This window comes from Puma concolor, chromosome C1, assembly GCF_028749965.1.
Source record: "Puma concolor isolate L17-30 chromosome C1, mPumCon1.1.hap2, whole genome shotgun sequence".
Classification (NCBI taxonomy): domain Eukaryota; kingdom Metazoa; phylum Chordata; class Mammalia; order Carnivora; family Felidae; genus Puma; species Puma concolor.
In genome coordinates this window covers 71339797-71360229 of record NC_141674.1, presented here as the reverse complement: position 1 = coordinate 71360229, position 20433 = coordinate 71339797, and the positions used below count along the sequence as shown (strand labels likewise).

Sequence of the window (20433 nt, the reverse complement as noted above, 5' to 3'; positions counted from 1 at the left end):
AACAATCAAGGTAGAAAAAAACAAAACAAAACAAAACAACATTTTTTTCTGATCATTCCTCCATGAGTATCATTTTGTTTTATATATGTTTTTATTGCGTTCAGAAAAAAAGATTTCAGCAACTGCAAACTTTTCATCAATTTTTAAAAATTTTCATAGCATGAGGTTTATTTTTCTAAGTTAAAATGAAATAAAATTATTTTTATCTTGTGATAGCTTTTGGTATTACAATGGTAATAACTAAGTACATGAGGCTTAGGATTTATTGATGCATTTAGAGAAGATAAGCAACTTGTTTGCAGTTATGTAGACTAAAGAACCTTTGTTGAATAGGATATAAAGTAATTCCTATTTTCTCCTCATTGTATGCTTAGCACAGTGCCTGGCCAAAAGTAAATGATCCACAAATAATAGCTAAGATTGTTTTTACTATAACCTGAGCCCTTCCTGTGGTTGGGGGACATCTGTATTGGGATGCTATTTGCTAAATCCAATTTTATTTCAAAGTCTGGAAAAATGCTGTTAGGTTACTTTCTTTCAGATGTAACTTTCAGGAAGCTTTCTTCTTGTCTCTCCTTGTCGCTGACCTGATGGCACCGATTGTCAGTCAACAAGCTCTATTATGCAATCACCAGGTATCAAAAGCTGTACTGAGGGGCTCCAAGGATTTCAACATTACCCTAAAGCCTAGATTCCAGTATGTCCTGACTTTCACTAAAAATGGCAAAGTACTGTTATGGAAAGAAACTGAATTTGGTGGACGGAGAAAATGCAAACAGGATAGAATGGTTTTCACGTTACCCTCTTTTGAACCCCGAGGAGCATAAGATTACAAAAATACCACATATACCTTCACGACATGATTACCTCTAAAAATAGCAGAAAATCCCTTCATTATAAGTTGGCCCAGTGTAGTGAACAAGGTAGAGTTCTTCACTTGGTAATAGGCTTCTTATTTTATAGTTGAAGGTTTGTATTCATTCATCTAGTAATTCTGGAAAATCTCAGTCCCGATCTCTTTGAAATTGTGCCTCTTCCACATTCTCTCTTGTCATATTGTCCTGGTACATTCTATGTCTCTTGCATATATTCCGTCTCCGGTGTCTTCATTAATCCTGATTCTTTACTTGGATCTATCTATCTTTCGGTTCTCAAGTTCTCTCTTAGGCAACATTAATCTGTTACTTTATCTATCTCTTTCAAATATCTAATTATTTCTTCAGTTGTGTTAAATCTGTTCCTTAATGCACTTATTAATGCATTAAGAAGTTCTTTGGTTTTTTTTTTTTTTTTCTTCAAATTTACTTAGTCTTTTTTCTGGTCTCTTGTTTTTTGCTCAAGGGAAGGTACACCCTTGTCTCAAGAAGGAGCTATGCTCAGGGGCGCCTGGGTGGCTCAGTTGGTTAAGCGTCTGGCTCTTGGTTTCGGCTCAGTCATGATCTCACAGTTTGTGAGTTCCAGCCCCATATAGGGCTCTGTGCTGACAGCATGGAGCCTGCTTGGGATTCTCTCTCTCTCTTTCTCTCTCTCTCTCTCTCTCGTCCTCTCTCTCTCTCTCTCTCTTCCTCTCTCTCTGCCCCTCCCCTGCTTGTGTTCCCTTTCTCTCGAAATAAATAAACGTTTTTTAAAAAGGAGATATGCTCAGTCTTCTCTTTTTATTTCTGTAAAGATATTAAAGATATTATTTGATATTTTGTGTTTGATGATTCCAGTATCTAGAGCCTTTGCAGGTCACACTTCACTGTCTGTTGTTTCTGCAGCTCTCTCTCATGACACCTTGAAAGCTACCCTGTGTGCTTTTTTTATTTTTGGCTGTGAATTCGTATTCTTTGAAGCTTTATCTGTAAGAACTTTTTGAGATTGAGATTAAGTTGGGTTTTTCCACACCCTGGTCTATGCTGGCTTCATCAAAGTTTAGTCATCCTGTGAGGACTTCTGGAAGTCAGGCTGCCGGCTTTGTTTAGTTATTTTCAATAGCTTTTTGAGGTGTGATTTACATGCCAGAGAGTCTATCTCTTTAACTTAATGTTCAAACTTTTACAAGACCACTTCAGGTACTGGGTAAAATCTAGAATGTGAAAAACTGAAGGAAAAAGTTGATACTCTTGTTGCAGGAGGAAGGGGAGGGGACTTGAATTATCTTGATGAAAATCGATGAGACAAGCAACATGATTCAGGCATTTGTAAAACAAAGAATTGTTCATGAAAAATGTTGTTAAAGGAAGCTGTAAGTAGAATTAAAGGAAGAGGGTCAGAAAATTTTATTTTGTTAATTCCTACTCATCATTCATAGCTCTATGGATGCCAGTCCCTCCTGGAAACTATCTTTGATCTCTCTTAATCTGGTTTAGGTATCCCAGACTTTGCTGTATTTGTTCAATTAGAGCAATTATTACAATGTATTCTAATTACTTGGTTACTTTTCTGAGTCTTCCTCTCAAGAGCGAGGGTCAGCCAAATCTGGCCCACTGCCTGTTTCTATAAAGTTTTATTGGAACACAGTGACACCCATTCACTGATGTATTACGTATAACTATTTCTGCTATAATGGCAGAGTTGAGCAGTTGCAACAGAGACCATATGGCCCGCAAAGCCTAAAATACCAAGTTTTTGATTCTTTACTGAGAAAGTTTGTTCTAGTGTATAACCCCTATCTAGTGTATAATGCCCTGTATCAGGGCAGAACAATGTCTGACTGGTTTGCTATTGTATCTCTAGCACTTACCATGGTGCTTATCACCTAGAAGCGGCTGAATAAGTATAGATGAATGAATGGATTAAATGAAAAAGATTTCAGAGATTTCTATTTTGGGGTTATGTGGAATTTAGGATGAATTAAATCTAATCAGATAAATAAATAAAAATGAGTATGTAGGTAGGTAAAATCCCATTTTAAAGAATGTTATTATAATGTTTTGTCAAGGAGGCAGCTGGGTATAGTGAAAATAATCAGGCAGACCTGGGTTCCATGCCTGGCCCTACCTCTTACACGCCATGTAGTTTTGACCATACTACTTAACCTCAACAGTATCAACTTCCTTTTCTAAAGGTGGCTCGTGATCTGTACTTTCATAGCATATGCTCTCAGGATTCAGTGAGATACTGTGTGCATAGCCTGTGGCACATGACTAATGCTTATTAAATGCTCATTCTTCCCACCTTGTTTCCTTTTCTTCTGTGGCACAGTTATTTCTTTATCTTTGCAGATGGACTAAAAAGGGTCCTTTGGCGATGTGGTTTTAAAGACCACAAATAAACTTATATCGCTCATGTTTGCAGTAGTCCTTACCCAGATAAAAGTCAGTGTTTGACTCAAAGGTAGCATCTTGTTATTGAAGACACAAAGCTGAATTTTCATTCTGCCCCAAAGGGCAGTCAGCCTTTCATTCTCCCCGTACTTTGCAATGTGAACAGCCTTGCCATACCCACGGAGTCCATGTGAGCTTAGAATTCCCCTATAATTTTAACAAATGACTAAAGTTCCAGAAAAAGTGGTGGTTTGGGCAGGGGGTACCTCTGGGCATTGGGTAAGTTCAGCCTGGTACAGAGTAAGCAGAATAAGGCTCTTCAGTCTCAGAAGGGCTCTTTTTCCACTGTACGAGCCTGCCTGTTAGCTATGTGGCTTTGGGCAGCTCACTTACCATCTGTGACTTAGTTTCTTTTAAAATAGCGTTCTTCCTCTTAAATTGCAGGGGTTTCTGTTTGTTTGTTGTTTGTGTGTGTGTGTGTGTGTGTGTGTGTGTGTGTAGTAGATAAGATAATGTAGATTCCAATGAGTGGAATTTAAAAAATGGCATAGGAATTCAAGTTTCTGCAGTAACATGGCCATTTCTCTCCTTCTGTTGGGATCAGAATGGTTCCCTTCTTTCTCTAAAGAGTGGGCTAACCATCAAGGGGGTATAGGGATGCTGCTTGTAGTGGGAAAGAGCGTGTCATTTGGAAGCAAATGGACTGGGCTCTCCTTTCCTACCTCTGTCACCTAGTAACAGTGTGACCTTGGCAGGACACCTAACCCTCATAATTCCCGCGGTCAAACTTGGATCAAAATATCCACTTCACAGGGTTCTTACAAAGGACTAGAGGGAATAATATATGCAAAGTTCCTGACATATATGAAACCCTCACTAAATGGTTGTTTTTATTTTCAAGACTTACACATTTGGAAAGACATTATCTTTCAATGTGTGCCTTTCAGTAAAATTTTCTTCCAACTGCATTCTTGGAGGTCTCCATTACTTCTTTGCTGTGGAATTTCCTGCCCCCATCCGAGAGGCTCCTGAGGGGTTTCCCTGTTTCAGTTCCCAGCCCTAAGGCTATTGGTGCTGTGGAGAGGCCGGCAAGAAAATTAGCATTGCCTCTGACATTTAGTGATGACTTTCTCTTCCTTTGTAATAGGCAGAAGTATGAAAATAACTAAGCACCTGTAAATGGATTCTTCATTAGGTAACAGGTCACCTTCTTTCTACCATCATTATGCATATGACTTGTTAGACTGTTTCTGAAGCATCTGCTTGACAAATCCTTTTAGAGTCATACCCCCTTGCTAGCAAAAATAAGCCATTCTGCAGCTTAAAGCAACATGACATTTTCTGCTTAGATATCAATATTTTTCCATCTGACATTGAGTAGATCCGAGGCAGCCAAAAAAATACCAGCTGCTTCTAAGGTTATGATTCACCGTTATTGTTCTTATCCTTATGTATTGTTAAGATCCACCAAAGCGATATTAAAATGGTTCGGATGAGTGTTTCTTTTTCTCACATTAGTTCAGCATCTTTCTCTGAAATCTTTTTGTTCATGAATGCCCAAGAAAACGTCAGGCAAAGGAAAAACCTGGGCACAGAATTGGAAGAACTTCTCCAGCACATTCCAAAGACAGAGAGAGAGGCTTGTCTCCCTCCACAGTTCTTCCATCCGGACACGCTGCAACGGAGTTGATTTTTATGCCTGTGTGATAGGACCTAAATAGCTGTACCACTTCTACATTTCTCTCCGTTATGGAGGGAAGACACGAGGCTTACCAAAGCTCTTCAAAGACTTAAGAGAAAATGCTAGTCATTTTAAAATTTAAATTTACATGGGGTACTTGGGTGGCCCAGTCGGTCAGGTGTTCGACTGTTGATTTCAGCACAGGTCATGATCTCACGGTTTGCGTGGGGCTCGGTGCTGACAGTGCGGAACCTGCTTGGGGTTCTCTCTCCCTCTCTCTCTCTGACGGTCCCCTACTCGCTTTCACAAAATAAATAATAAAAATAAACTTAAAAAAATAAAATTTGAACTTACAAAAAAATTTTTTTTTAAATCTTCCTTAATATTTTCCACCTCAAACCTATCCACTGGACCTGCTAGAAGTTAACAGATTCCTGGCTAAGAACCTCTCGTCCTGTAGCGATAACCACTAGCACTTTCACCATGGCCTGCAAATAAGAGAACACTCACTAGCTCATTACAGAAGTGAAAAATAAGATTAATTTAAAATCTCTGAGAGTTCTCTCCAGTCTCACTTGCAGATAAGTAATGATTTCCATCCCCTTATCTTTTAAGACATGTCTAAGAAAAAGGGAGTTTTCTTTTATAGAGCCTGGTAAAGATGTATTCCTTCTGATGTTCTATCCAGAGTTTTACTCTGGGAAATTGAGTTTCCTTTTGCGACTTCGTTTCCTGAAGCCACACGAGCCCAAAGAAGGACAACCGAAGTATGAAGTCAGAAGGACGCCTTATCTAGCAGCAGTCTTTCTGGATTGGTGTGTCACCTGGGGATTTCTCCCCAACAGTGATTGGAAAGACCCTTTGATGCAAAATTCGACATCTAGTTATTATTTATCAACGATAATGACGGCTAACATTTATTAAACACTTACTATTTGTCAGGCACTTTTCTGAGTGCTTTTTCTTTTTCCTCATGTTATCTTCACAGCAATCCTGAGAGTGGGCACTACTCTTATACCCATTTTATAGATGGAGGCATTGACCTCCAAGTACAGAGCTAATAGGTGGCAGAACAAAGACTCACTCACACCTGTGCTGCCTCATTCCAGAGCCCAGAGCCTACCCTCTCAGCCACCTGCCAACCCTCCAGATGAGAGCGACCTTTCATGGTATCTCATTGTGCAGCTATCATGCACATGGATCTCTGCACCATACTGTGCTTTATACAGGACACAGTTCTGGCACCTACTTCCGATTTCTTGGACTACAGAACTGGGGGGAGTCTTATTGGGGGGACAGCCTCATTTCTGGTCTGGACCGTTATCTGTTCTGTCGGGTCCTACCAAGAGACTTCTGGGCGTCCCACACCGTTCTTGTTCCCTTCTGCTCCATCCTCATGGTGATGTCCTTTTTCTTCTGACTTACTACCCAGCAAGTGTAACGACTCAAGCTCTGCTCCGGTCAGGAGCTTGCTGAGGAGTGCTGACCTCTCCTGCGTACCTTGTGCAGAAACTCCGGGAGGGCTGCGCTGTGCGGAGTGCTCTGTCTTGTTAAGCAGGGTGAGCACTTTGTGCCGCATGGCTGACTCTCTCTACACTCAGTTTGGTCCTTCCTGGGCCTTTGTTCTCCAGTCGGCTGTGCCTGTGATCTCCAGGCCGTGGTGACCAGAGGGCAGATGGCGCCTTCCCCGCTTTCCCCAGAAGAGGAACTTCCTGATTGGGGTTTGAGCTGAAGTGGCAATTCCTGTATTGAAATCTTTTGGGTGTTTCTTGAACTATTCCGTGTCACCACGCAAGAGGTGGAGGTGGGGGTGCACCATTCATTCGTTCGCAACGCGTTTATTAAGCACCTATTTGTGTTCTAGGCACTGTGCTGAGCACTGGGGTTGCCATGACAACTGAGAATTGTTCCTGCTTTCATAATTTCCCATTTTTGGACAAATCAAACACATGATGAGGCAATTGCAATATAATATGATAAAGACTGTGATAAGGCGATAACAGTATTGCCAGGGCATACAGAAGGGGCACCAGACCTTGAAGGGCGGGCTGGCTGATTCCCCGAAGGACAAGTGGCATCTGAGACCTGAAGGATGACTAGAAGAAGTTAGGCAGGTGACAGAAGGGGTCGGTAATTGGGCAGAAGGAAGAGAAAGGGTGTTCAGGAAAGAAGGAATAGCATATTCAAAGCCTACAGGCAGAGAAAGGCTGCCGAGCCTGGGCAAGTACAATCAGCTCAGGATAGCTGAAGCAGAGTTTGAAACAGGCTGTGGCAAGATGAGAGCAAAGTTAGGGATCTGAAGGGTGGCTGTCACTGAATCTTTCTTTAAAAAAAAAAAAAAAATGCTTATTTGTGTTTGAGAGAGAGAGAGCCAGCAGGGGAAGGGAAGAGAGGATTCAAAGTGGCTCTGTACTGACAGCAGTGAGCCCTATGTAGGGCTCGAACTCACAAACCGTGAGATCATGACCTGATCCAAACTCAGGCGCTCAACAGACAGAGCCACCCAGGTGCCCCTGAATCTATGTGCCATGCAGGAACCACTTGCTTTCACAGACCGAGCTACCATAGCTTAGGTATTTAATGACAGTGGATAGGACTGAGAAGTAATATTCATGTGTATCCCGGGCTGATGGACAATCTCAGAGACCTTTGGTTCTGGATCCTCGTTCATGCCATCCAGGGGCCCCCAGCCAGCCAAGTGCCTTCCTCCCCCAGGTGGAATTCCTTGTGGCTCAAAAGACACATCAGAGTCTTCCTCTGACTGCTGCCAGCAGTGCTCTCTACTCTAAAAACCGGTGCCTTTACTCAAAGTCCCATCTACTGTCTCTGCTGGGGCTGTGCCCACAGCCAGGCCTGACGTGGCCACTTTTGCTGGGGTTGACCTCACTGTAGCTAGGTACTAGGAACTGAGTCAGGCCTTTCACCAGCAACTCCTACAAGTAGGGGTGCTTATCTCCATTTGTACAGCTGGGGAAACTAAGGACTCAGAGCCAACAAAGTATTTGTTGCAAGCCACAGAGCTGTAGATGGCAAGATAGAGTTTGAACGTGGTCTGATTCCAAAGCCCCTGCAACCACAAGCAGTGACTCTTTCCCCATCAGTGTTATAGTTCTTATTAAGATCCTCTAAGTCTGCTCTTTGAGTTTTCTCATTGATCCTTTCCTAGAAGATGAATCCCTCCAAAATTGGGTCAGAGGTTTTTAAGGGGCCTTTCCAAGAGTTGTCCCTTAAATCAGGAGCATGCCCTACCAGGAATGCTGTGTCCCCAAGACTGAAGACAACCTCCCATATCTCCCACTTTCCTTTAGAACATAACAATAATTTCTGATGTTGGCTAGTATTTTACAACTCCTCCCAGAGGATCTGGTGATGCTTTATGTAAACAAATTGTTAGGTAGCCTATGTGCAATTAGCAGGTGAGGTTCCTTCTTTGTGACCCTCCCCAGACTCTCACTGCATGTTGTTTTTCATTTACTTTTATTTTTGTCACTTTCTGGCATTATCATCTTAATGTTCAATTTTGATGCTTGCCTCTTCTTTCAAACACCAGTAAAGCCCAGGGACAAATCTTACGAATCCTAGCAGTGGAGATGGATGTATTTGCTCGTGAGAGCGCCAGCTCCAAATAAGGGCACTAATGAGTCAATCACCAGGCTTTTATTAAGTGTCTGTTTGCTAAAAGCATAGCTTTTCCTGCAGCCAGATGGCCTGGCTCTGCACTCCTGAAGGGAATCTGGACCCTGTCACTAATTACTCTTCTTCCCGGCAGCAAGAAGGGGAAGCAATTTTCAAATTTTTTTTAGTGATCATAGGGCATTTTCTCCAGAATATCACTCTGTATAAAAAAAAAAACACAGGATATAATTATTTTCAGTTAACACAGTCACACATTTTTGTAGAAGAATGGCAGTCTGCATAGTGGTTAGGAGAATAAACTTTGGAGCCCACGGATCTGAGTATGAATTGTTGGCTCTATCCTTTACTTGCTGTGTGAAGTAGAGCTAGTCACTTACACTCTGAACCTCAGGTTCTCCCTCTGTGAAATGGGAACAATATTAGTTCAGAGCTGTTCCAAGGATTCAGTTAGCAGTTATTAAATAAAACAGAGTAAAACAGGAGATACTGTTACTATTATTATTATTACTTAATATTATCAAGAAAGCCATCTACCTGTCTATCCTCAGGCGAGTTTGATATATTTTCATATGATTCTTGCAATTCTCTTTTCTCCATAAAAGTTCCCATTTTTCTTCAAAGGTAGGATAGGGTCTTGCTTTCATGAATACTCTTAACTCTCACCTTTTATAATTATACGATTAAATCAAGGCTTGAAGAACTTGCAGGTGACTTTTTGTTTTCATGTATCTTTCTTCAAAACGATGACAGTGTTTTCATTGCAGAATGAGGAGGTGGAGTTTGTCCGAACCGGCTATGGGAAGGATATGGTAAAAGTTCTCCATATTCAGCGAGATGGGAAATATCACAGCATTAAAGAGGTGGCAACTTCAGTGCAACTTACTCTGAGCTCCAAAAAAGATTATCTGCATGGAGATAATTCAGACATCATCCCCACAGACACCATCAAGAACACAGTTCACGTCTTGGCAAAATTTAAAGGGGTATGTATCATTCTTAGATGCTGCCTGTCTTTTAAAAAAATTTTTTTTAATGTTTATTTATTTTTGAGAGAGAGAGAGACAGAGTGAGCGTAGGGGCGGAACAGAGAGAGAGGGAGGCATGGAATCTGAAGCAGGCTCCAGACTCTGAGCTGTTGGCACAGAGACCAATGTGGGGCTCGAACTCACCAAACAAGATTATGACCTGAGCCGAAGGCAGACACTTAACCGACTGAGCCACCCAGGCACCCCTATGTTGTTACCTATCTTGATGCAGAATTCACTAAACTATAACATGAGTATATCACTTGCTTACTGCAAGTTCCCTTTACTTTCTAACCCTATTTTTACATTTAGGCCACTAATTCTTTTTCTTTTGGATTCTAAAATTCTCAGCCTTACAGAAAAGCTTTTTTCTTTTTTTCCCCTCTTAATCTCATTTCTTTGCTTTTTTTGGTTCTCAACTTACTACATCTTTTAGGAAGAGAATCCTATCTGACAAATTTACATGTTCTCTCTTAATTAGGATCATTGGCAAATCAAAGCCCTGGGAGGATTTCAGAATAGAATTTTTACACATTTTTTGTCATGCATTTCTTTGATTCCTGTTACCTATTTTTTTTTTTTTTTCTTTTAGAATGGTGTACATTTATAGAAGAAAGTACCATTTCTCTTCCTGGTGTTACTATAGAAGAAAATCTTGAGTATAAGATATATTTTGAAATCTATTGGTCCAATTTTTAATGGCTTCCTAATGTTCTCAACTGCATGACCACTTAGTATCCATATATGTTGGTAGCCGTATTCTTCAAGAGAGTCTTGGAGCTGATAGTATCTGATATTTTAGCACTTCAACTTCTAGTTTAAGTGTGAGGGAAGCTGTGTCGGACCTCCAGCAGATTTCTGGGAAACTCAAGATGATTTTTCTTTTTGCAAAGAAGTCTAAAAAGACAAGAAATGTAGACTAGAAAGTTTCTTTTCTCATGCTTTTGCATGAAATCCACACTCAGAATGCATGAAATGAACCAACTAATTGAAATATAATTTCTGCAAGGCCTAGCTCCACCCCGAACCTTTTTCATGCTATTCAGAGTGACCCAGCATGCACAAACATGGCTATAGAAAAAGGCATTGCTCTCTTAAAAAAATAAATTGAAAATAGGCTACGGTACTGCACTACAAAAGAGGGCCAGGTAACACAGATTCTCATATTTCCAGTACTATGTGAAAGATGCAGAAAAGTGAAGGAATGGACCTGGATCTTTTTTTTTTTTTTTTAATTTTTTTTTTTTTTAATGTTTATTTATTTTTGAGACAGAGAGAGACAGAGCATGAACGGGGGAGGGTCAGAGAGAGATGGAAACACAGAATCTGAAACAGGCTCCAGGCTCTGAGCTGTCAGCACAGAGCCCGACGCGGGGCTCGAACTCACAGACCGTGAGATCATGACCTGAGCCGAAGTCGGACGCTTAACCGACTGAGCCACCCAGGCGCCCAAGAATGGACCTGGATCTTAAAGACAATTCAAATTCATTCATTGTAGATAGAGTGACCATATAATTTCTTATCTAAAACAAGGTGGCACTTTTTTTTCTTTTGTTTTTTTTAAGTTGAGATATAATTGGCATACAACTTTATATTTCAGGTGCACAACATGATGGTTTGATATTTGTGTATATGGTGAAATAAATTTTTATTTCTTGTCATCAGAAATTTTAAGAGTTGTCTCTTAGCTACTTTCAAATACATAATACAGTATTATTAACTGTATTTCTTGTATATTACATCCCCATGATTACTAATTTTATAACTGGAAGTTTGTTTTGACTCCCTTCACCCACTTTGCCTATCTCCTCTCTCCTGGCAACCACCAATCGGTTCTCTGTATCTATGAACTTGATTTTGTTTGTTTGTTTTTGTTTTGTTTAGATTCCACATATAAGTGAGAACATATGGTGTTCGTCTTTTCTTGACTATTTCTCTTAGCATAATGCCATCAAAGTTCATCTATGATCTGTGTTACCACAAATGTCAAGATTCACTCCTTTTTAGACGAATATACATTATATATATATATATATATATATATACACACACGCACACTATATATATATACACACACACCATATAAATAAATATATACACCATTATGTATATTACCAATATATATTACATTTTCTTTATGCATTTATCCACTGACAGGATACTTAAGTTGTTTCCATATTTTGGTTATTGCAAATAATGCTGCAATGAACATGGGGGTGCATATATCTTTTTGAGTTAGTATTTTTGTTTTCCAAACTAGGACACTTCGAGAGTGAAATAAGATGCTAAATAATTATTCTGGGACAACAGGCATAAAACAGAACTATCCTGGGGAAACCTGTACAAATAGTCCACCTCGGGCAAGCCATAAATCATCTGTAGACTCTGCTAAGACCATAACACATTGTCTAGAGATTATTATGAAGAATTTGTGTGGAAGTAGGGAGCTGCTTCATGGGGGTGGGAGTGAGGGATAGTCAATCGAAGGTCTGTTTGCAAAGCAAGGAAGCAGAAGTGGCCCTGTGTTAATGTTTTCCCCTGGGAAACTGGGAGGCCCATTTGGCAACCTCATAGAGACACCAGAGTGTTTTGGAGTCCACCGTAGTATTGTCGTTGGCGTGGGTAATGACTGAGCTCACCGGAAGGAGAATCTAAATGTTAAGTTTTCTTGTGCTCATCCATTGATTGACACATTTCTTCCTGCAGAACAGGTTTCTTTTAAAAACAGGGTAGTCTCACTCCGGTAATGGTGCTGTATTAACTACATTTAGGAGACCTTATGAAAATTTGGGATAAGGACCAATTCATGTCTCGTGGTTCTTTCAAAATGTATATTTCTCTGATTCTGAAAAGGACTTGAACAGGAAAGAGAACTCCGTGGATATTTAAAAAATTATTTTTAAATGGGGCAGCTATTTCTGATCACTAGCATTTTGTTTCACTTTACAGATCAAAAGCATAGAAACTTTTGCAATGAGCATCTGTGAGCATTTCCTTTCCTCTTTTGACCACGTCATCCGAGCTCAAGTCTACGTGGAAGAAGTCCCCTGGAAGCGTCTTGAAAAGGTTTGCTCAGTTATTTGTGCTTTCGGTTTAATTAAAGAAATTGGCTTTATGACATATGCTGAAATTTTACTGGAAACGATTTTTTGTCCCTAATTTTCAGAATGGAGTTAAGCATGTCCATGCATTTATTCACACTCCCACTGGAACGCACTTCTGTGAGGTGGAACAGATGAGGAGTGGTAAGAAAGTATTTTTCATGCTTTGATTCTACAATAGCAATTTCAATATTTTTTTCTTCCAAACAACTCCGCTTATTAATATCGAGGAAAACTGTTGAGGATTTTGAAGGCATTTAAATCTGAGATGGGAATGAGCACTGTGACTCTGGAGTATATTTAAAAACAATCTCCTCCTTTATCGTAAAAACATAAAAATGAAATAATACATTTTGCGAGAAATCTAGGGGTTGAGTGAGGTAGATCATTTTTATTACCTGATTCTGAGGTGAGGGGAAAAAAAAGGCCTGGGCTGACAAAACCCCAAATCTCTGAATGTTCTGACCAGACTTTTTGTACTATACCATGCTACCAATTATCATTACCTTTATAGGAAATAGTAAATAACAATCACGTTTCCTTGACATTTTATTTTCATAATAATAAGACCACTGATATTATTATAATTACTATAGAACGAACCTCATTTAAATAGCAATGACAATTCTGTAATTCTTTGTGTTCACTAAGAAATTTAAAACTTAACCACGGAACATAATTACAATACGGACCTTATTAGTACTGAGGATTTAACTTAGCAAATATCAAAATTCCCAAAGCTTGTCTTCCACTGTTTGGTTAGGATTGTCAGAGCGGGGCAATAACTGGCCAGAGGACCTCTAGGAACTGTGGAGCCAAATGTGGTAGAAAGGTCTCCATCCTAATGAAAAATGAACTTTCATGATCATTATAAATGGAGAGTGTGGACTCTGAACTTTTTTCCTTTTCAATCATTCTTCTCTTTCTTCTCCTCTCTTTTCCTCTTCTCTTCCATTCCTTTTCTGTATCTCCTCTTTCTTCTCTAGCTCTCTTCAGTAAGAATTTGAGGTAGCATCTCTTAAACATCAGAAACATTATAAACTTAATAAAATAGAAGTCTCTTCTCATTCTGAGTTCTATTGGATAAAGCCCTTCCTCAGACAGTTCTAGTGTATTAGCTGTTACTTAATATTTTTTGCTATCTGTATTAAATTCTAGGCACAGCCAGGGACGTCTTGGTGTTTGATTAACAGTTATGTAATTTTTGCCATATAAAGGAGACTGAATAACTAGTTGTTATATTAAGTTGAAAAGATAATGATTTCTTTTTTTTTTTATTTATATATGAAATTTATTGTCAAATTGGTTTCCATACAACACCCAGTGCTCATCCCAAAAGGTGCCCTCCTCAATACCCATCACCCACCCTCTCCTCCCTCCCACCCCCCATCAACCCTTAGTTTGTTCTCAGTTCTCAACAGTCTCTTATGCTTTGGCTCTCTCCCACTCTAACCTCTTTTTTTTTTTTTTTTCCTTCCCCTCCCCCATGGGTTCCTGTTAAGTTGCTCAGGATCCACATAAGAGTGAAACCATATGGTATCTGTCTTTCTCTGTATGGCTTATTTCACTTAGCATCGCACTCTCCAGTTCCATCCACGTTGCTACAAAAGGCCATATTTCATTTTTTCTCATTGCCACATAGTATTCCATTGTGTATATAAACCACAATTTCTTTATCCATTCATCAGTTGATGGACATTTAGGCTCTTTCCATAATTTGGCTATTGTTGAGAGTGCTGCTATGAACATTGGGGTACAAGTGCCCCTATGCATCAGTACTCCTGTGTCCCTTGGATAAATTCCTAGCAGTGCTACTGCTGGGTCATAGGGTAGGTCTATTTTTAATTTTCTGAGGAACCTCCACACTGCTTTCCAGAGCGGCTGCACCAATTTGCATTCCCACCAACAGTGCAAGAGGGTTCCCGTTTCTCCACATCCTCTCCAGCATCTATAGTCTCCTGATTTGTTCATTTTGGCCACTCTGACTGGCGTGAGGTGATACCTGAGTGTGGTTTTGATTTGTATTTCCCTGATAAGGAGCGACGCTGAACATCTTTTCATGTGCCTGTTGGCCATCCGGATGTCTTCTTTAGAGAAGTGTCTATTCATGTTTTCTGCCCATTTCTTCACTGGGTTATTTGCTTTTCGGGTGTGGAGTTTGGTGAGCTCTTTATAGATTTTGGATACTAGCCCTTTGTCCGATATGTCATTTGCAAATATCTTTTCCCATTCCGTTGGTTGCCTTTTAGTTTTGTTGGTTGTTTCCTTTGCTGTGCAGAAGCTTTTTACCTTCATAAGGTCCCAGTAATTCACTTTTGCTTTTAATTCCCTTGCCTTTGGGGATGTGTCGAGTAAGACATTGCTACGGCTGAGGTCAGAGAGGTCTTTTCCTGCTTTCTCCTCTAAGGTTTTGATGGTTTCCTGTCTCACATTCAGGTCCTTTATCCATTTTGAGTTTATTTTTGTGAATGGTGTGAGAAAGTGGTCTAGTTTCAACCTTCTGCATGTTGCTGTCCAGTTCTCCCAGCACCATTTGTTAAAGAGACTGTCTTTTTTCCATTGGATGTGCTTTCCTGCTTTGTCAAAGATTAGTTGGCCATACGTTTGTGGGTCTAGTTCTGGGGTTTCTATTCTATTCCATTGGTCTATGTGTCTGTTTTTGTGCCAATACCATGCTGTCTTGATGATGACAGCTTTGTAGTAGAGGCTAAAGTCTGGGATTGTGATGCCTCCTGCTTTGGTCTTCTTCTTCAAAATTACTTTGGCTATTCGGGGCCTTTTGTGGTTCCATATGAATTTTAGGATTGCTTGTTCTAGTTTTGAGAAGAATGCTGGTGCCATTTTGATTGGGATTGCATTGAATGTGTAGATAGCTTTGGGTAGTATTGACATTTTGACAATATTTATTCTTCCAATCCATGAGCAGGGAATGTCTTTCCATTTCTTTAAATCTTCTTCAATTACCTTCATAAGCTTTCTATAGTTTTCAGCATACAGATCCTTTACATCTTTGGTTAGATTGATTCCTAGGTATTTTATGCTTCTTGGTGCAATTGTGAATGGGATCAGTTTCTTTATTTGTCTTTCTGTTGCTTCATTGTTAGTGTATAAGAATGCAACTGATTTCTGTACATTGATTTTGTATCCTGCAACTTTGCTGAATTCATGTATCAGTTCTAGCAGACTTTTGGTGGAGTCTATCGGATTTTCCATGTATAATATCATGTCATCTGCAAAAAGCGAAAGCTTGACTTCATCTTTGCCAATTTTGATGCCTTTGATTTCCTTTTGTTGTCTGATTGCTGATGCTAGAACTTCCAGCACTATGTTAAACAACAGCGGTGAGAGTGGGCATCCCTGTCGTGTTCCTGATCTCAGGGAAAAAGCTCTCAGTTTTTCCCCATTGAGGATGATGTTAGCTGTGGGCTTTTCATAAATGGCTTTTATGATCTTTAAGTATGTTCCCTCTATCCCGACTTTCTCAAGGGTTTTTATTAAGAAAGGGTGCTGGATTTTGTCAAAGGCCTTTTCTGCATCGATTGACAGGATCATATGGTTCTTCTCTTTTTTTTTGTTAATGTGATGTATCACGTTGATTGATTTGCGAATGTTGAACCAGCCCTGCATCCCAGGAATGAATCCCACTTGATCATGGTGAATAATTCTTTTTATATGCCGTTGAATTCGATTTGCTAGTATCTTATTGAGAATTTTTGCATCCATATTCATCAGGGATATTGGCCTGTAGTTCTCTTTTTTTACTGGGTCTCTGTCTGGTTTAGGAATCAAAGTAATACTGGCTTCATAGAATGAGTCTGGAAGTTTTCCTTCCCTTTCTATTTCTTGGAATAGTTTGAGAAGGATAGGTATTATCTCTGCTTTAAACGTCTGGTAGAACTCCCCTGGGAAGGCATCTGGTCCTGGACTCTTATTTGTTGGGAGATTTTTGATAACCGATTCAATTTCTTCGCTGGTGATGGGTCTGTTCAAGCTTTCTATTTCCTCCTGATTGAGTTTTGGAAGAGTGTGGGTGTTCAGGAATTTGTCCATTTCTTCCAGGTTGTCCAATTTGTTGGCATATAATTTTTCATAGTATTCCCTGATAATTGTTTGTATCTCTGAGGGATTGGTTGTAATAATTCCATTTTCATTCATGATTTTATCTATTTGGGTCGTCTCCCTTTTCTTTTTGAGAAGCCTGGCTAGAGGTTTGTCAATTTTGTTTATTTTTTCAAAAAACCAACTGTTGGTTTCGTTTATCTGCTCTACAGTTTTTTTAGATTCTATATTGTTTATTTCTGCTCTGATCTTTATTATTTCTCTTCTTCTGCTGGGTTTAGGCTGCCTTTGCTGTTCTGCTTCTATTTCCTTTAGGTGTGCTGTTAGATTTTGTATTTGGGATTTTTCTTGTTTCTTGAGATAGGCCTGGATTGCAATGTATTTTCCTCTCAGGACTGCCTTCGCTGCGTCCCAAAGCGTTTGGATTGTTGTATTTTCATTTTCGTTTGTTTCCATATATTTTTTAATTTCTTCTCTAATTGCCTGGTTGACCCACTCATTCGTTAGTAGGGTGTTCTTTAACCTCCATGCTTTTGGAGGTTTTCCAGACTTTTTTCTGTGGTTGATTTCAAGCTTCATAGCATTGTGGTCTGAAAGTATGCATGGTATGATTTCAATTCTTGTAAACTTATGAAGGGCTGTTTTGTGACCCAGTATATGATCTATCTTGGAGAATGTTCCATGTGCATTCGAGAAGAAAGTATATTCTGTTGCTTTGGGATGCAGAGTTCTAAATATATCTGTCAAGTCCATCTGATCCAATGTCTCATTCAGGGCCCTTGTTTCTTTATTGACCGTGTGTCTAGATGATCTATCCATTTCTGTAAGTGGGGTGTTAAAGTCCCCTGCAATTACCACATTCTTATCAATAAGGTTGCTTATGTTTATGAGTAATTGTTTTATATATTTGGGCGCTCCGGTATTCGGCGCATAGACATTTATAATTGTTAGCTCTTCCTGATGGATAGACCCTGTCACTATTATATAATGTCCTTCTTCATCTCTTGTTACAGCCTTTAATTTAAAGTCTAGTTTGTCTGATAGAAGTATGGCTACTCCAGCTTTCTTTTGGCTTCCAGTAGCATGATAAATAGTTCTCCATCCCCTCACTCTCAATCTAAAGGTGTCCTCAGGTCTAAAATGAGTCTCTTGTAGACAGCAAATAGATGGGTCTTGTTTTTTTATCCATTCTGATACCCTATGTCTTTTGGTTGGCGCATTTAATCCATTTACATTCAGTGTTATTATAGAAAGATATGGGTTTAGAGTCATTGTGATGTCTGTATGTTTTATGCTTGTAGTGATGTCTCTGGTACTTTGTCTCACAGGGTCCCCCTTAGGATCTCTTGGAGGGCTGGTTTAGTGGTGACAAATTCCTTCAGTTTTTGTTTGTTTGGGAAGACCTTTATCTCTCCTTCTATTCTAAATGACAGACTTGCTGGATAAAGGATTCTCGGCTGCATATTTTTTCTGTCTAGCATACTGAAAATCTCGTGCCAATTCTTTCTGGCCTGCCAAGTTTCAAAAGAGAGATCAGTCACGAGTCTTATAGGTCTCCCTTTATATGTGAGGGCACGTTTACCCCTTGTTGCTTTCAGAATTTTCTCTTTATCCTTGTATTTTGCCAGTTTCACTATGATATGTCGTGCAGAAGATCGATTCAAGTTACGTCTGAAGGGAGTTCTCTGTGCCTCTTGGATTTCAATGCCTTTTTCCTTCCCCAGTTCAGGGAAGTTCTCAGCTATTATTTCTTCAAGTACCCCTTCAGCACCTTTCCCTCTCTCTTCCTCCTCTGGGATACCAATGATGCGTACATTATTTCTTTTTAGTGTATCACTTAGTTCTCTAATTTTCCCCTCATACTCCTGGATTTTTTTATCTCTCTTTTTCTCAGTTTCCTCTTTTTCCATAACTTTATCTTCTAGTTCACCTATTCTCTCCTCTGCCTCTTCAATCCGAGCCGTGGTGGTTTCCATTTTGTTATGCATTTCGTTTAAAGCGTTTTTCAGCTCCTCGTGACTGTTCCTTAGTCCCTTGATCTCTGTAGCAAGAGATTCTCTGCTGTCAGCTATACTGTTTTCAAGCCCAGCGATTAATTTTATGACTATTATTCTAAATTCACTTTCTGTTATATTATTTAAATCCTTTTTGATCAGCTCATTAGCTGTTGTTATTTCCTGGAGATTCTTCTGAGGGGAATTCTTCCGCTTGGTCATTTTGGATAGTCCCTGGCGTGGTGAGGACCTGCAGGGCACTTCCCCTGTGCTGTGGTGTATAACTGGAGTTGGTGGGCGGAGCCGCAGTCAGACCTGATGTCTGCCCCCAGCCCACCGCTGTGGCCACAGTCAGACTGGTGTGTGCCTTCTCTTCCCCTCTCCTAGGGGCGGGATTCACTGTGGGGTGGGGTGGCCTGTCTGGTCTACTTGCACACTGCCAGCCTTGTGATGCTGGGGATCTGGCGTCTTAGCTGGGGTGGGTAGGCAAGGTGCACAGGGGCAGGAGGGGCAGGCTTAGCTTGCTTCTCCTTAGGTGATCCACTTCAGGAGGGGCCCTGTGGCAGCGGGAGGGAGTCAGATCCGCTGCCGGAGGTTTGGCTCCGCAGAAGCGCAGAGTTGGGTGTTTGCGTGGAGCGAGCAAGTTCCCTGGCAGGAACTGGTTCTCTTTGGGATTTTGGCTGGGGGATGGGCGGGGGAGATGGCGCTGGCTAGCTCCTTTGTTCCCCACCAAACTGAGCTCTGTCGTCAGGGGGCTCAGCAGCTCTCCTTCCCTTTGTCCTCCAGCCTTCCCGCTTTCTGAGCAGAGCTGTTAACTTATGACCTCCCAGACGCTAAGTCGCGCTTGCTGTCGGAACACAGTCCGTCAGGCCCCTCCGCTTTTTGCAAGCCAGACTCGGGGGCTCTGCTTGGCCGGCGAGCCGCCCCTCCGCCCCGGCTCCCTCCCGCCAGTCCGTGGAGCGCGCACCGCCTCGCCGCCCTTCCTACCCTCTTCCGTGGGCCTCTCGTCTGCGCTTGGCTCCGGCGACTCCGTTCTGCTAATCCTCTGGTGGTTTTGTGGGTTATTTAGGCAGGTGTAGGTGGAATCTAAGTGATCAGCAGGACGCGCGGTGAGCCCAGCGTCCTCCTACGCCGCCATCTTCTGATTTCCAAGATAATGATTTCTTAATCCCCCAAATGTGTAGTCATATATATTAACTTGCTGATGGAGCTGTTTGTTAGTTAAAATAAAACTTACTTTTCCTTCCTTCCTTCCTTCCTTCCTTCCTTCCTTCCTTCCTTCCTTCCTTCCTTCCTTCCTTCTGAATGTGACTTTGGGGGAGAAAGAGAAAGAAAGTTTCCCTAACTCCCCAGGTCAGTGTTTTCCTTCTCAAATCACATCATGTTTGTAAAATTATAAACTCTAAGCTGGCATAGTCCATCAGAAATGTAATGCAAGCCACGTATGTAATTTAAAAATTTTCTAGTAGTCACTTTAGGAATGCAAAAAATAAATTACTTTTAATAATATATTCTATTTAATCTGATATAGTTACAATACACCTTAAATATGTAATAAAAATAAATTACTAATGTAATATTTCACATTCTTTTTTAAAAAGTTAAATGTTTGAAATCCTGTGCATATTTTATATTTACAGGGCATCTCAATTCACATTTGCCATATTCCAAGTGCTTAAGAGCCACACA

The 20433-nt window shown here is 40.5% G+C and overlaps 1 protein-coding gene across 3 annotated transcripts in view; it reads left to right on the top strand.

The window, feature by feature from the left end:
* The window catches only part of LOC112848422 (uricase), an 85889-nt gene that overhangs the window by 49173 nt on the left and 16283 nt on the right, over nucleotides 1–20433 (top strand). For all 3 annotated transcript variants that reach the window (XM_086717414.1, XM_086717415.1, XM_025912145.2), the window contains exons 2-4: nucleotides 9330–9548; nucleotides 12540–12656; nucleotides 12757–12835. In XM_086717414.1, the coding sequence (XP_086573540.1) occupies nucleotides 9330–9548; nucleotides 12540–12656; nucleotides 12757–12835 (415 nt within the window). The remainder of the gene's footprint in view (nucleotides 1–9329; nucleotides 9549–12539; nucleotides 12657–12756; nucleotides 12836–20433) is intronic.